This window comes from Bison bison, unplaced genomic scaffold (assembly GCF_000754665.1).
Source record: "Bison bison bison isolate TAMUID 2011002044 unplaced genomic scaffold, Bison_UMD1.0 scf7180017864312, whole genome shotgun sequence".
NCBI classification, from domain to species: domain Eukaryota; kingdom Metazoa; phylum Chordata; class Mammalia; order Artiodactyla; family Bovidae; genus Bison; species Bison bison.
The window spans coordinates 1,773,188-1,786,160 of record NW_011494884.1 but is presented as its reverse complement, the minus strand read 5'-3'; the positions used below and the strand labels follow the sequence as shown (position 1 = coordinate 1,786,160).

Below are 12,973 nucleotides of genomic sequence, written 5' to 3'. Positions count from 1 at the left end.
ACTCGGGGTTGTCAGGTCCGGACTCAGTGGTCGGTTTGGCAAAAGTTGGCAGAGGTTTGGCAAATTGTGTCTGCTGCTTCAGCAGAATGTTCTTCTTCTGCTCCTTGCCCTCCCGGCGGATCTTCAACATGCCAGGGGTCGTGCGGTCAAACAGTGACCGCGGGGGCACCACGGCCTCCCCATGCCGCTGCTTCTTCTTCCTACCTGCGGCTGCACGGAAAGCAGCTTCAGCCAGCGGGTCAGCGGGCCAAGGTGGGGAGCAGAAAAGCCACAGGGAAGGGTCACCGAGGCCACCGGCAGCCACAAGCCCTCTCCCTGCGCACAAGCCCACCTGAGGGGTCCGTCTTGTGTCGGCGGCGCTCCTTTCTCACATACACGGGCGGCAGCTTGGACTCGGGGATGGGCGTGGTTTCATACATGAGACACATGACCGAGTCGATGTAGATGTCGTTGTCGTCCTGGGGGGGTGTGGGTGGCGTCCAGAGCTGCGTGCAGGAGGGACAAGCCTGAGCTGGGTGGCCACAAGGGCAGCCGGCCTGGCACCGCGGGAGGCAGGGGTCTGGGGGCGTGGGGACACGGGCACTCACCGGCATGACCTCCGTCTGCCCGTCGGCGCCCTCACACACAAACTCCTGCGGGAAAAGGGGAGGCTTTTCAGGTCCATGCAGCCCTCGCTTTGAGCTGCGAGCAGTCAACCATCTACCTTCACATCAGTTAATAAGCCTTCGAAATAAGCAGGCAGCACCACTACTGCCAAGACCTAAACTGCGCTTGCATCACAGCTGGCGTGACGGTGGGGAGAGCCAGCAGCAGGGAACAGAAACCTGCTAACCCGGGCTGGACCGAGACAGGCCAGCCCGCTGGCCCGGGCCGTGGACAGGAGGCCTGGGGCCCGTACCGCGCTGTAGGCGTCCTCCCGGGTGTAGGTGAGGAGCTGCTCCTGCTCCTGCTCCAGCCGCGCCCTGGCCTCCTGCTCCCGCAGGCTCTGTGCATTCCGGGCCTCCCACTCACGCACAGCGGTCATCACGGCACCCTGCGGGGAGACCGGCCATTCCCATCGCTGCCCCGCACTGCCCCCTGGCCCCCCAGTCCTTGGGCCCCTTTTCCTCTTCCCAGTACCTGACCCTCTAACCAAGCACCGAGCTGCTTCAAAACCAAGGAAAACAGCCTGGTGTAGGGTTTCTGAGGCTTTGCCCATCTGATCAGTTTACATACGGGTGGGGTTTGGTTTTAATGCCTTGAATTCTGGGCGAGTCACGCTTACTTCCAACCCAGTTTAACAGTGAAGAATTTGAGATTCTCACATGTGAAGATGATCAAAAGTGCAATCTCTTACCTCACTACTTCTCTCCTTTTCTTGATCAATGGAAGTATGGAATAATTCCAGGTAATTCAAAGCATATTTTTCAATTGGTGTGAGCTGTTTCAAAATGCATTTTTTGAACAGAATTAATAGCAAGTTCATAAGGATTTAGTTCCTCATATAACCCCCCACCAGCACCTGAATCAAAATAGCGACTGGTCTTGGTCCAGAATGAACAAGAAATGCCCCACAGAAAGGTCACGTGCTTAGAATATTTAGGTATAAAGAAAAACTGAAGTAGAAACCCAGAAGAGAAAATGCCCAAACCTGCCCCATGAAGTCCGCTAACTCCTCCAGCTGCGAGGGCTCCTCGTCCCACCTGGAACCACTGGAGTCAGGCGACCCGGGCACGGCCTCCTCAGCCGGCTTCTGGGCATCCTCCTCCTCCAGGTACTCGATGCTCTTGAGGGCCTGCAGGATGTGCACGCTGCGTGGGGTGACTTTAATATGCTTTGAACACTTTAAATAAGGTGTCTTGGAAAAGAGCCACGTACAGAGCTGACTACACACCCACACTGCATACCAAGCCCCCCATCACAGCAATGAGTGTGCTCCTCGGACCCTCACACACCCTGGGGAAGAGCCTCAGGACACACGCCGAGACACACAGCAAGGCCCCCAGACTCTGAGAACCGAGCAGAATGGGGTGTCTCGTTCCATCTCATACCTGACACCCACCTTCCCGCCCCAGTCCCACCACAAGCGCACTTCATGTGACACAGGCCCTGGTCCATGGCATAAACAGAAACCAAACCCCCAGGAAGATGGTCCTCAGCACCGCCATTCACGAAATGCAAATTACTCTAGCAGATAACGCGTGCTCCTCTCTTGATAGCCGGAAGGTATACCTGTCAGGGGTTGGCAAACTCAAGACACACACGCTCATGTCGGGGGCAGTGGTAGTGGGGATCACGCAGCTTAGAGGATTCAGTTAAGAACTAGCACCTCTTTTCAGGGCAACTGGGCAAATCTTCAAAGTTTAAAAGGTAACCCAACCTCACACGATACCCGGAAATTATTTCCAGACAGACTGTCCATCTAAGCATGAGGGATAAAACACTGAAACATCTAGAAGAAAGTAAAGGAGAACCTCTCAGAACGCAAAAGCGTCAATCACTTGACAAAGACAGTGGCATTAGGACCAAGAATTTCTGCTCACAGAGTATTAAAAAAGGCAAACCACAGATTGCAAGAATACATTTTACATGTATCCCACAAAGGCCTTGCACTCAGAATGTAGGAAAAAACGCCAACAAGCCATTAAGAAAAAGAGACAACCCAGTCTAACAAAAAAAAAAAAAACAGAAAAAGATGCGAACAAGCATCTCACAGAAAAGTACCCACACTACCAATGAACACAAAGCTCACCAGCCAAGAGCAAGCTGCAGTTCAACCAGAGATGCGCCCACATGGCCCCACACCTGCACCTCTGAACCGGTCCCCAGCCCAGTGTCCACACAGAGCCAGATGACGGTCCTGAGCCACATGTTCTTGGGCAGCCTGTCTCCATCGCCGCTGACCCCCGGCCATACCTGACTCCCTGCTGACACACCTGCTGTCCCTCCACCCGTAACACTCCTAGACACTGCTCGTCACACCATCTCCATGAGGTGATGGTCTGGCATCTCTCCTGTCACTAGAACAGAAGCTCCGGGGAGGACGAGAAGTCTTTTTCTCAACACTATACCCCTTCTGTTTAGAACAGTGTTTGACACACAGTGTAAGACAACCCACCAGAACATTTCAGAGAATCTGTATGTTGAAAGAACCCCAAGCCAACGTCTCTAAGTCACACTAAGAAGCAACAGCGAGGGTGTGTGACACACTCACATTCCTCAAACACTCATGCCTTTAGACCTCACACATTTGTCTTCCACAATATCCAGTAAGATTTTTACCAATGGTTAATGATTACCTCCAGGAGAAGTAATCTACTGTTTCCCCACTATCATTTCTGTTACGAGGTTTATGTTAACGATGTTTTGGGTTTGCGGGGGGCGGGGAGGGGGGGAGGTTCTAAAGTTGAGAGTTGTTTTGTTTTTCATTTACTGTTTAAATTTTAGGTGCACTAGGTCTTCAGCATGGAACTGGGGCTCCAGAGTGTGCAGGCTCAGTAGTTGTGTCACAAGGGCTTAGCTGTCCGAGGCTTACGAGATTTTAGTTCCCCGATCAGGGACTGAACCCAGGCGCCCTGAATCGGAAAGTGAATTCCTAACCACTGGACGACCAGGGAAGTCCCCGTCATGCTATTTGAGATTTTCTTAAAAGCCTAAGGCTCCTATCACCTATTTTAAAAACAATGGGGTAAATCGATCTGTTCCTCCTGATACAGAAACAGCTGTAAGTATTTCTATGCACCTGACATTACCCACAGACAACTCCTATAAGAAAATGTGAGAAATAGTGAACAGTGGTTGTCTCTGAGAGGGAAGTGAGGGCCTGATGCAGGAGACTTACTTTTCACCATAACTTTTTGAAGATTTTACCACATGCATTTATTACTACTCAATGATCAAACAATTAAGTTTCAAAAATAGAAGAGGAGGCATCCTGTAGCCAAACGCTTCTCCAAGAGGCAGGACAGGAGCAGAGCCTCAGGGAGGAGAGCGAGGTGGCCCTGACAGGTGGGTGTGCAGGTGGGTGTGTGACATGTCTGCACAACGGCTTGTGAGAAAAGGGTGCAACCCGCAAACGTCTGGGCCAAAAGCGCAGAAGGCAGGACTTCACTCACTCTCATAAACCTGAGGCACATCATCTCGGCACGTAACCCACAAAGACGGCCGAGTGAAACAGCTGCTGTTCTCTGGGGTCCTGTTCTCAGAGTGGGACGTGGGGCTCACGCCAGGGCTGCCTTCAGCCCAGCAGCACTGCGACAGGGGAGCACTAAGATTGCAGCCGGCAAGGGCCGAGGCGTTGGAGCAGAAGGTCACAAACGACAGTGCGGGGTGGCCCGAGAAGCGTGGGTGCAAATGGTGACAGCGGGTGGCCGTGGCGGTGGGGCATTCCGCTCTCTCCCGCTCCCTTCACCTCTTTTTACAGCTAAAATCCCCAACAATGAAACCATGGGTGGAGAAAGCTGACAGATCAGGCCCAAGGCCTGGGAGAGGGAGCAGTGGTGCTGCAGCGGCAGACCCAAAGCTCCAGATCCAATGATGCCAAGCAGGCACCAGCCATGCTCACCTCTATGAAAGGTCTTGCAATTTTGGGTGCGATGGTTTCTGTAACAGAAGGTTCCTGAGAAAGGACGACAAACTCCTCGGCCTTCACTGGGAAGCCAGTATCATCCATGGGTGGATAAACCTCAAACAGCTCCTGGATCGTCCGCTGAAACAAAAATGCATATCACTGAGCCCGTGACCTCTGCTCCCAGAAAACCAGCAGCCACCAACCCCTCAACAGCACTAAACCCACCCATTCTGGTCACTGTGTGGCACCCCCTCCCCCACCCCAGGCCTCCTCACGGATGATAGTACCTGCGTGAGGAACGCCATGGAGTAGTCGTTTCCCTGAGCAGCCACTTCTCGGATCAGATCTTTGGTGCCATTTTTCAACAACTTCTCTTCAATGGAATTGCCACTCACGAGCCTGCAAACCAAACACGTACACACACGCCACAGCTAAGTCCCTGGGAGCCCGAGGGCAGCCTGAGTGCCATGGCGCCCGGACTACCCAGCAGAACAGCACCCACGTGGAGTGGCATGTTGGCAGCGCTCTGAGCTTTTCCTTCCTTTGTGTGGTGGCCAGAGGGGACTGGAGGCCTGTGGGGTTGACTGGCTGCTACCCCACATGAGGTTAGCCACACCACCACCTCCCATGCAGCAGGAGGGCTGGCCCCAGAGGCCCCCGCCACCCATGCTGGCTGGCCATGTCCCCTCACTGGCCTCTACCTGGAAAGAGCCCCTAGGACACCGGACCCCTTGAGCCCTGTCTCCCTCAGTGCTGAGGACGGTGGGCAGGCGCCCCCAAGTCACTGTGCGCCTCCCAAAGGAACCCGAGTCTAGAGGCTGCAGCCCTAGGACCAGTGTCCCCTGGCTGCTGCTTCATGCCACCTGAAAAGCTGCAGTAACCACTCCCTACTTCCATGATCAGGGCTTTCATTAAAATGATGTTAAACTTCACTATCACTTGGGGGAAACTTTACAGTTTTGTGAACCAGGCCTTCTTGTCCCAGAACAGAGCATGTCCTGAGTTCAGGACATCGCTCAGGTTACATCCTTTCCCAACTTTACCCTCCACTCCTGCACATCCTTCACCTTTACTGCCAAGGTCGTTCCTGAGTGTCTACAGACTGTGGCTACTGAGAATAAAATGTTTTCCCCATTACTAGCTAGTAACTGCTAAAGGGCCAACGGTAAGCAATTACACAATGAAACGTTATTCAATCACATAAACAATACACCAAATTTATATATATTTGCATGGAAACAGGCTCTAAATATATTGTTAAGACAAAACAGCATTACATGGTAAGAATGCTGGCACGACCCATTTAAAAAAATCAGGGAGGGCTTCCCTGGTGGCTCTGTGGTAAAGAATCTGCCTACCAAAGCAGAAGACATGAGTTCGATCCCTGATCCAGGAAGATCCCACACGCTACAGAGCAACTAAGCCTGTGCACCACCATTACTGAGCCTGTGCTCCAGAGCTCTGAGAGCTGCAACTACTGCAGGCCAAGCACCTTAGGGCCCGTGCTCTGCAACAAGAGAAGCCGCCGCAGTGAAAAGTCTGTGCACTGCAACCAGAGAGCAGCCCCTGCTCACCTCAACTAGAGAAAAGCCTGCACAGCAACAAGACCCAGTGTGGGCAAAAACAAGTAAAATTATTAACAACAAATTTATATTAAAAAATTGGGGATATGTCTGGAAAGACACTAAAATGCTACTAATAGCCTATTGGGCAGGCTATCTGCCTTCTCCATGTGCTGTCATTTTTATTTATTTCTTTTCAATGAACAAGTAACACATTTACAATGACAAAAAAATTAAGCTATTTAAACACAGTGTGTGGATGACTACCTCTTGAAAATGGTAAAGGTTATGCATGTGGGGCTGGGGTTGCAGCCCTGGGCCAGCCGCCAGGGACCACGCACTCTGCAACAACCCCTCCCAGAGGCGGCAGGAGCACAGAGGAAGGGGAGTGTCACATGCCTGCACACTTGGGCACCAGATGGGCAGACAGAGGGCTGACACACAGGCAGAGCCTCCTCTGCCTTTCTCAGCTGTGTGTGGATGACCACTTATAAGATTTAAATTCTTTCAGTAGCTTGTTTACAAGTTGCCACAGCTAAGTTATAAAAATCATTTACATTTGACAATACCTGAAACAACCTAAAACCTGAGACACCCTCTTAAGGGTCAGAGACTCTAGAAGAAATATAATAGGTACATGTTAGAAGGACAACATTTGTGTCTCAGTAGCAAACCCAGTCACCACTGCAAACAACTACGTCCCAAGCAAGGCTGAGTGTAAAGAAAGCACAGACGGGATAGCAGGAACGTGAGCCCACATGAAGGAAAGGAAACGCAAAGCAGAAGCTTCTGCAGTGCATTGCAGCCACCCCTGGCTGCCCCGCTGGCAGCCACCTCACCTGTATATGTGCACGTCCTTTCGCCGCCCTATCCGGTCACACCACTCCTGGGCCTTGGCGTCCATCACGGGGTTGAGGTCGTGATCATAGAAGACCACCGCATCCGCCTCCACCAGGCTTACACCCGTGGCGCGGCTGTGTGTGGAGAGGAGGGCGCAGAAGATGCGCCGGTCTCGGTTGAAACTCCTCATCAGTTCCTGGGGTGAGATAAGCTCCCAAGTTAGCACTCCTGACAATGACGGGAAACCTCCAACACGTTCAGATACTAATCAGTTAGAAACGGGTGTGTGTTTCCTTTGACGCATGGTTCATGTTCCAATTACATCAGAGTTTAGCATTTTATCCTGATTCTTTCAGGCATGTGCTCTATTCTTCGATTATTGATCGCTAACATCTCTACTGGTTTGAAGGTTGCCAGCCAGCCCCCCGCCCTGAACTGTCAGCTCCACGTGTAGGCCCCAGAGAACAGCAGAGTCTCCCTGGGGAGGGATGCGTGCTTGTTCATGTACCCTCCGGCAATGCCAGGAGCCTTACAGCAAAAAGCCCCTGGAGTAAGGCCGAGGGAGCTGCAGCCAGCCAGGGGCAGGGCCTTCCACTCCCCTCAGGGCCGCCAGCTGAAATGGCTTCCTTCCCACGACGTTTCTCCTACAATGATTTCAGTGCCCAAGCAGACCTTAGCAGACCAGCCCTCAGCAGACCAGTTCTCTTCCTTCAAGAAATTCTCTATCTACAGTAAGTCACCTACATATGAACCTTCAAATTGCTAGCTTTCAAAGATGCAAAGGTGAATTCACACGTTCAACCATATAAGTTAGTTCATATGTCTGGTGTACACTGTCACGTGAGTGCATCCTCTGCAAGTGGCTGTGATTCTGTGCACCTCCCTGTACAGCACTGCACAGAGCACAGTGGTGCATCATCTTTATTTCAAGCCCAGAGTGTCCAAACCAGTGTAAAAGCAGCAGCGATGCAGCTGGTTGTGTTAGCTGGGGAGCTAGGCTAACTTGGTGGACTTACAAACAACTGGACTTATGAATATGCTCTCAGAACAGAACTCATCTGTATGTAGGGGACTTACTGTACTGTGTTACATTACTCTTGAGGGAATTTACTGCTTAAGACTGTGGTTTATTTCCTTCCAGGCCTTCTCAGCGTAGGGAGGCCTGGGTGTACTGGATGATGTGAAGTGGGTAATGCGATGCAGAGCCCAGCAGCTTGTCTGCACTCGGGAACACTTCACCATGATACCAAGACCCGTTATGAAACACTGCCGAGTACGACTTCCTAGTTCACCCTGTGGGACACGTAGGACGGCGCCAAGCCCTGTGGCCCACAGGCCACTGTGGCCCATGCTTCTACTCCTGGACGTGGACTTTGCTCCCAACTGGGGGTTATTACAAACACTTTCACAGACAATTGAATAGATACATCTTTAAGAAGCGTGGTGCTGCTAAAGGAGTTCTAGATACAGAATAAGGGCTTCCCTGACAGCTCAGTTGGTAAAGAATCTGCCTGCAATGCAGGAGACCCTGGTTCGATTCCCAAGTCGGGAAGATCCACTGGAGAAGGGATAGGCTACCCACTCCAGTATTCTTGGGCTTCCCTTGTGGCTCAGCTGGTAAAGAATCTGCCGGCAACGCGGGAGACCTGGGTTCAATCCCTGGGTTGGGAAGATCTCTTGGAGAAGGGAAGGGCTATCCACTCCAGTATTCTGGTCTGGAGAATTCCATAGAGTACGTCCATGGGGTTGCAAAGAGTCGGACACGACTGAGTGACTTTCACTTCACTTCAGATACAGAATTACCAGGCCAAGCATATATTCATTTTTAAGGTTTACAACCCATCCTGTCAATTTGCTTTCTAGAAAGGTGTCCTAATTTGCACCTCCACCAGAAGCCTGATGGAATCAAGTTACCCTCAGCTAACCTGGCCAAGTAAAAACTGGCATGTTATTTGAACATGCATTTTTAGAGTGTAAGTCAGTCAGGAGGACTTTGCTGTTTTCATGTGGCTACTTCCTGAAGGACAACCACCTCGTTCCTATAAGGACCACAAATCACCAATTTTAATTCTAAGACATCTAGCCAACTGATTTCCCAAGTTACAGGATTTATGAAAAAATTTCAAAGGGTGCAGCTAAAGTCCAGAGACATTAAAAGGTTCTTCCCTTTGTTGAGATAGCATGACAACACTGAGGCCGCATGGCTCTGAGAAACCAGCTTAGAAACTGGCAACCAAAGTTAACCCAACCAAATCATAAACGGGAACAAAAGAATCGATTTCCTTCCTACCTGCCGTTGTTCACTGTTGGCGTTTTCATCAATTCTTATGTAGGTGAGATAATGGAAATTCAAGAACATTTCTAAGATGTCCAACATGAGAACCATCTGTGATAAGATCAGCACTCGACGTCCTTCAGACTTCAGCTTCTGAAGTAAGATGGCTAAGGCCTCCAGCTTTCCTGTCAAACGAGTGACACCGAGAGCATCTCATAATCCAAAGCGAGAAAGCCCGACACAGGGAGCGGAGTAGACGGGACGCCTCTGGTACCTGAGTCAAACTGGACCAGCCTCAGCTCGGGGAACCGGAGCGAGTGCAGAGCTGTCATCCGCTGCAGCTGCTGTGCGTAGGGCGCTGTGTGCTCCCGCAGGCAGTGCCGGAAGAGCCGCATCCTGTGGCTGTAGAGGGAGGGTGGCCTCGCCACCCACAAGTGCGGGGGCGCGGCTACCACAGGCGGGATCACGCACACCACCCTGAGAAGCAGAAAGCATGCATGTCACAGCTGACACCCACGGCACCTCCACCAGGCAGTCCCTCTGGCTCAAGCAGCGAAGGCTCGAGAAGGCAGAGGGCAGAACCATCTGGCAGTGGAGAGTCAAGAGAGGAGTCAGGGTGCCTAACTCCAGTCCCCCTGGGGGGGACGTGGCTGCTGGAACACACCATCACAGCAGCCACAGGAGTGGGTGCTGGCCAGTGAGGACTGCCCAGATCAAAATAAGCAGTGCAGAGTACTGCCCCCTACCCCCTGGGAGCACAGGGATGTGTGCGGAGGCGGGACATAGGCACTCTGTCTCCTGGATGGTCTGGGGAGGGTGTGAGCCCTGAAGCTGCTACAGCCACAGCGTCCCCAGCCAGGGTTGGGAGCCAGGCTTGGGAGGAGGAGGCCCTGCCAAGGGCAGCAAGACGACGACTCAGAGGACCCGGACTGTCGACTGGACACCCACCTCCCAACCTGCAGATACCACCTGCTCCAGGAACTCTAACCCTCTCCCTTGCTGCATGCAAACTGAAAACCATTTCTGATCAAAATTCTAATCAATGAAACCAAAGAAGCACTAAATAAATGGAGATATTCCATAACTATGGATAGGAAGATCCAGTATAGTCAAGACATCATCAGTTCTTCCCACTTGATCAAGACATTCAATTCAATCCCAGTAAGCTATTCTGTAGATAGTGATAAATTCAATCTAAAGTTTACATGGAGAAGCAACAGACCAGAACAGGCAACACAATACTGAACAAGAAAAAGTCAAATGACTGGCACTACCTGACTTCAAGATTTACTACAGTAATCAACAGCATGATACCGTCAAACAACAAAGATATCAATGGAACAGGAATGATCACCAGATTTTCTCCACAAATAAACTGCAAGGAAAAAAAGAGGGGGAAACAGATCCTATGTATTAAAAGATACATAAAAGATATAAGTTGATTGTTATGTATGTACCTCATTGTGACTCCGGCTTGAAATATTAAAAAAAAACATGAAATAATCAGAAATGTGAATACGGAACAGACATTTGATGATATTATATCTGCTCTGTGAAAGAAAGTCAGAAGAATGAAAAGACAAACAACAGACTTGAAGAAGATATTTGCAAAAGATACATCTGCTAAAGAACTGTTATCCAAACATACAAAGAACTCTTAAAATGCAACAATAAGAAAAATGGGGGAAGCGATAGCTACTGAGTTTGGGATCGACATGTACACACTGAGGTATTTAAAATGGATAGTCAACACAGTCCTACTGTAACAATAAAAATTTTTAAATCTTTAAAAATGGACCAAAGACCTAAAGAGACACGTTACCAAAAACATATAAATGTCAAATAAGCATATGAAAAGATGCTCAACATAATATGTCATGATGGAAATGCAAATTAAAACAAGATACCACTACACATCTATTAAAATGGCCGAAATCCAGATCACTGACAACACTAATTGCTGGCAAGGATGTGGGGCAACAGGAACTCTCATTCATTGCTGGTGGGAATGCAAAATAGTACAGTCACTTTGGAAGACAGTTTGGCAATTTCTAACAAAACTAGTCTCTTACCATAAGATCTAGTAATCACATCCCTTGGTATTTACCCAAAGGAATTAAAAACTATGTCTACACAAAACATAGATAAAAACTATGTCTACACAAAAACATAGATGCTTGCAGCAACTTTATTCATAACTGCCAAAACTCCACAGCATCCATGTTGTCTTTCAGAAGGCAAACGTTTTTTATTTTTTTCAGTTGCACCAGGTGGCTTGCAGGATCTTTCTTCCCTAACCAGGGATTGAACCTGCGCCCCCAGCATAGGAAGTGCAGGCCACCAAGAAGTCCCAGTACGTGAATGTTTTTAAACAAACTGGTGATTCCAAGTCTTCTCAGGGGCCACGAGTGGTAAAGAACCCGCTTGCCAATGCAGAAGATGTAAGAGATGCGGGTTTGATCCCTGGATTAGGAAGATCTCCTGGAGAAGGGCATGGCAACCCATTCCAGTATTCTTGCTTGGAGAATCCCATGAACAGAGGAGCCTGGCGGGCTACAGTCCACAGGGTCACAGAGAGTCGGACATGACTGAAGTGACTTAGCACACACGGAGGGGGTGCTTCCAGACAGTGGAACATAATTCAGTGTTAAACAGAAATGAGTTATCAAGCCCTGATGAGATATGGAAGAACTTTAAGTGCACATTCCTAAATGAGAGAAGCCATCTGAAAAGGTTGCCTACTGTATGACTCCAACTATAAGACATTCCAGAAAAGCAAAACTATGGAGACAGTAAAAAGATCAGTGATTGCCAGGTTTTGGTGGGGAGAGAGGGATAAATAGGAAGGAATCAACCCAAAGGAATCACCCACAGGTTTCCTAGAGGGTGGAGAGACCATCTGATGCCAAAGCTGAAGACCCCAAAATCGATTCTGAACAGACTCCAAAGGACAACTTGGGGAGAGAAGTGAGATGAATGTCCACACAACAACCACAAAAGTTGGTGGGGTGCAACACAGCATTTATTTTTTTGGGCTCCAAAATCACTATGGACAGTGACTGTAGCCATGAAATTAAAAGACGCTTACTCCTTGGAAGAAAAGCTATGACCAACCTAGACAGCATATTAAAAAGCAGAGACATCACTTTGCCAACAAGTCTGTCTAGTCAAAGCTATGGTTTTTCCAGTAGTCATGTATGGATATGAGAGTTGGACCATAAAGAAAGCTGGGTGCCAAAGAATTGATGTTTTTGAACTGTGGTGTTGGAAAAGACTCTTGAGAGTCCCTTGGATGGCAAGGAGGTCAAACCAGTCAATTCTAAAGGAAATCAACCCTGAATGTTCATTGGAAGGACTGATGCTGAAGCTACACTACTTTGGCCACCTGGTGCAAAAAGCCAACTCAATGGAAAAGATCCTGATGCTGGTAAAGATTGAGGGCAGGAGGAGAAGGGGGCGACAGAGGATGAGAAGTTTGGATGACATCACTGACTCAATGGATATGAGTTTGAACAAACTGTGGGAGACAGTGAAGGACAGAGGAGCCTGGCCTGCTGCAGTCCATGGGGTTCCAAAGAGCTGGACATGACTTAGCGAGTGAACACCACCACCAACAGTAAGTGAGTAAAGAATGCTTACAATACTCTACCTTACCTGTCGATGACATCCTGGAGGGATTCTTGACGTTGAGTCAGCGTCAAAATCAGGTCCCTGTGACTTTTCGAGGGCGATGTGTGCCTGCTTGCA

At 49.7% G+C, this 12,973-nt stretch overlaps 1 protein-coding gene across 1 annotated transcript in view; it reads right to left on the bottom strand.

Annotated features, from left to right (window-relative positions):
* The window catches only part of EP400 (E1A binding protein p400), a 108,364-nt gene that overhangs the window by 26,294 nt on the left and 69,097 nt on the right, over positions 1-12,973 (bottom strand). Inside the window, exons 32-43 of the mRNA XM_010852522.1 lie at positions 12,881-12,967; positions 9,501-9,703; positions 9,242-9,411; positions 6,951-7,147; positions 4,837-4,948; positions 4,544-4,687; positions 1,631-1,774; positions 1,337-1,420; positions 899-1,033; positions 588-632; positions 332-485; positions 1-210 (exon numbers count right to left, since the gene is read on the bottom strand). Of these exons, the coding sequence (XP_010850824.1) occupies positions 1-210; positions 332-485; positions 588-632; positions 899-1,033; positions 1,337-1,420; positions 1,631-1,774; positions 4,544-4,687; positions 4,837-4,948; positions 6,951-7,147; positions 9,242-9,411; positions 9,501-9,703; positions 12,881-12,967 (1,685 nt within the window). The remainder of the gene's footprint in view (positions 211-331; positions 486-587; positions 633-898; positions 1,034-1,336; positions 1,421-1,630; positions 1,775-4,543; positions 4,688-4,836; positions 4,949-6,950; positions 7,148-9,241; positions 9,412-9,500; positions 9,704-12,880; positions 12,968-12,973) is intronic.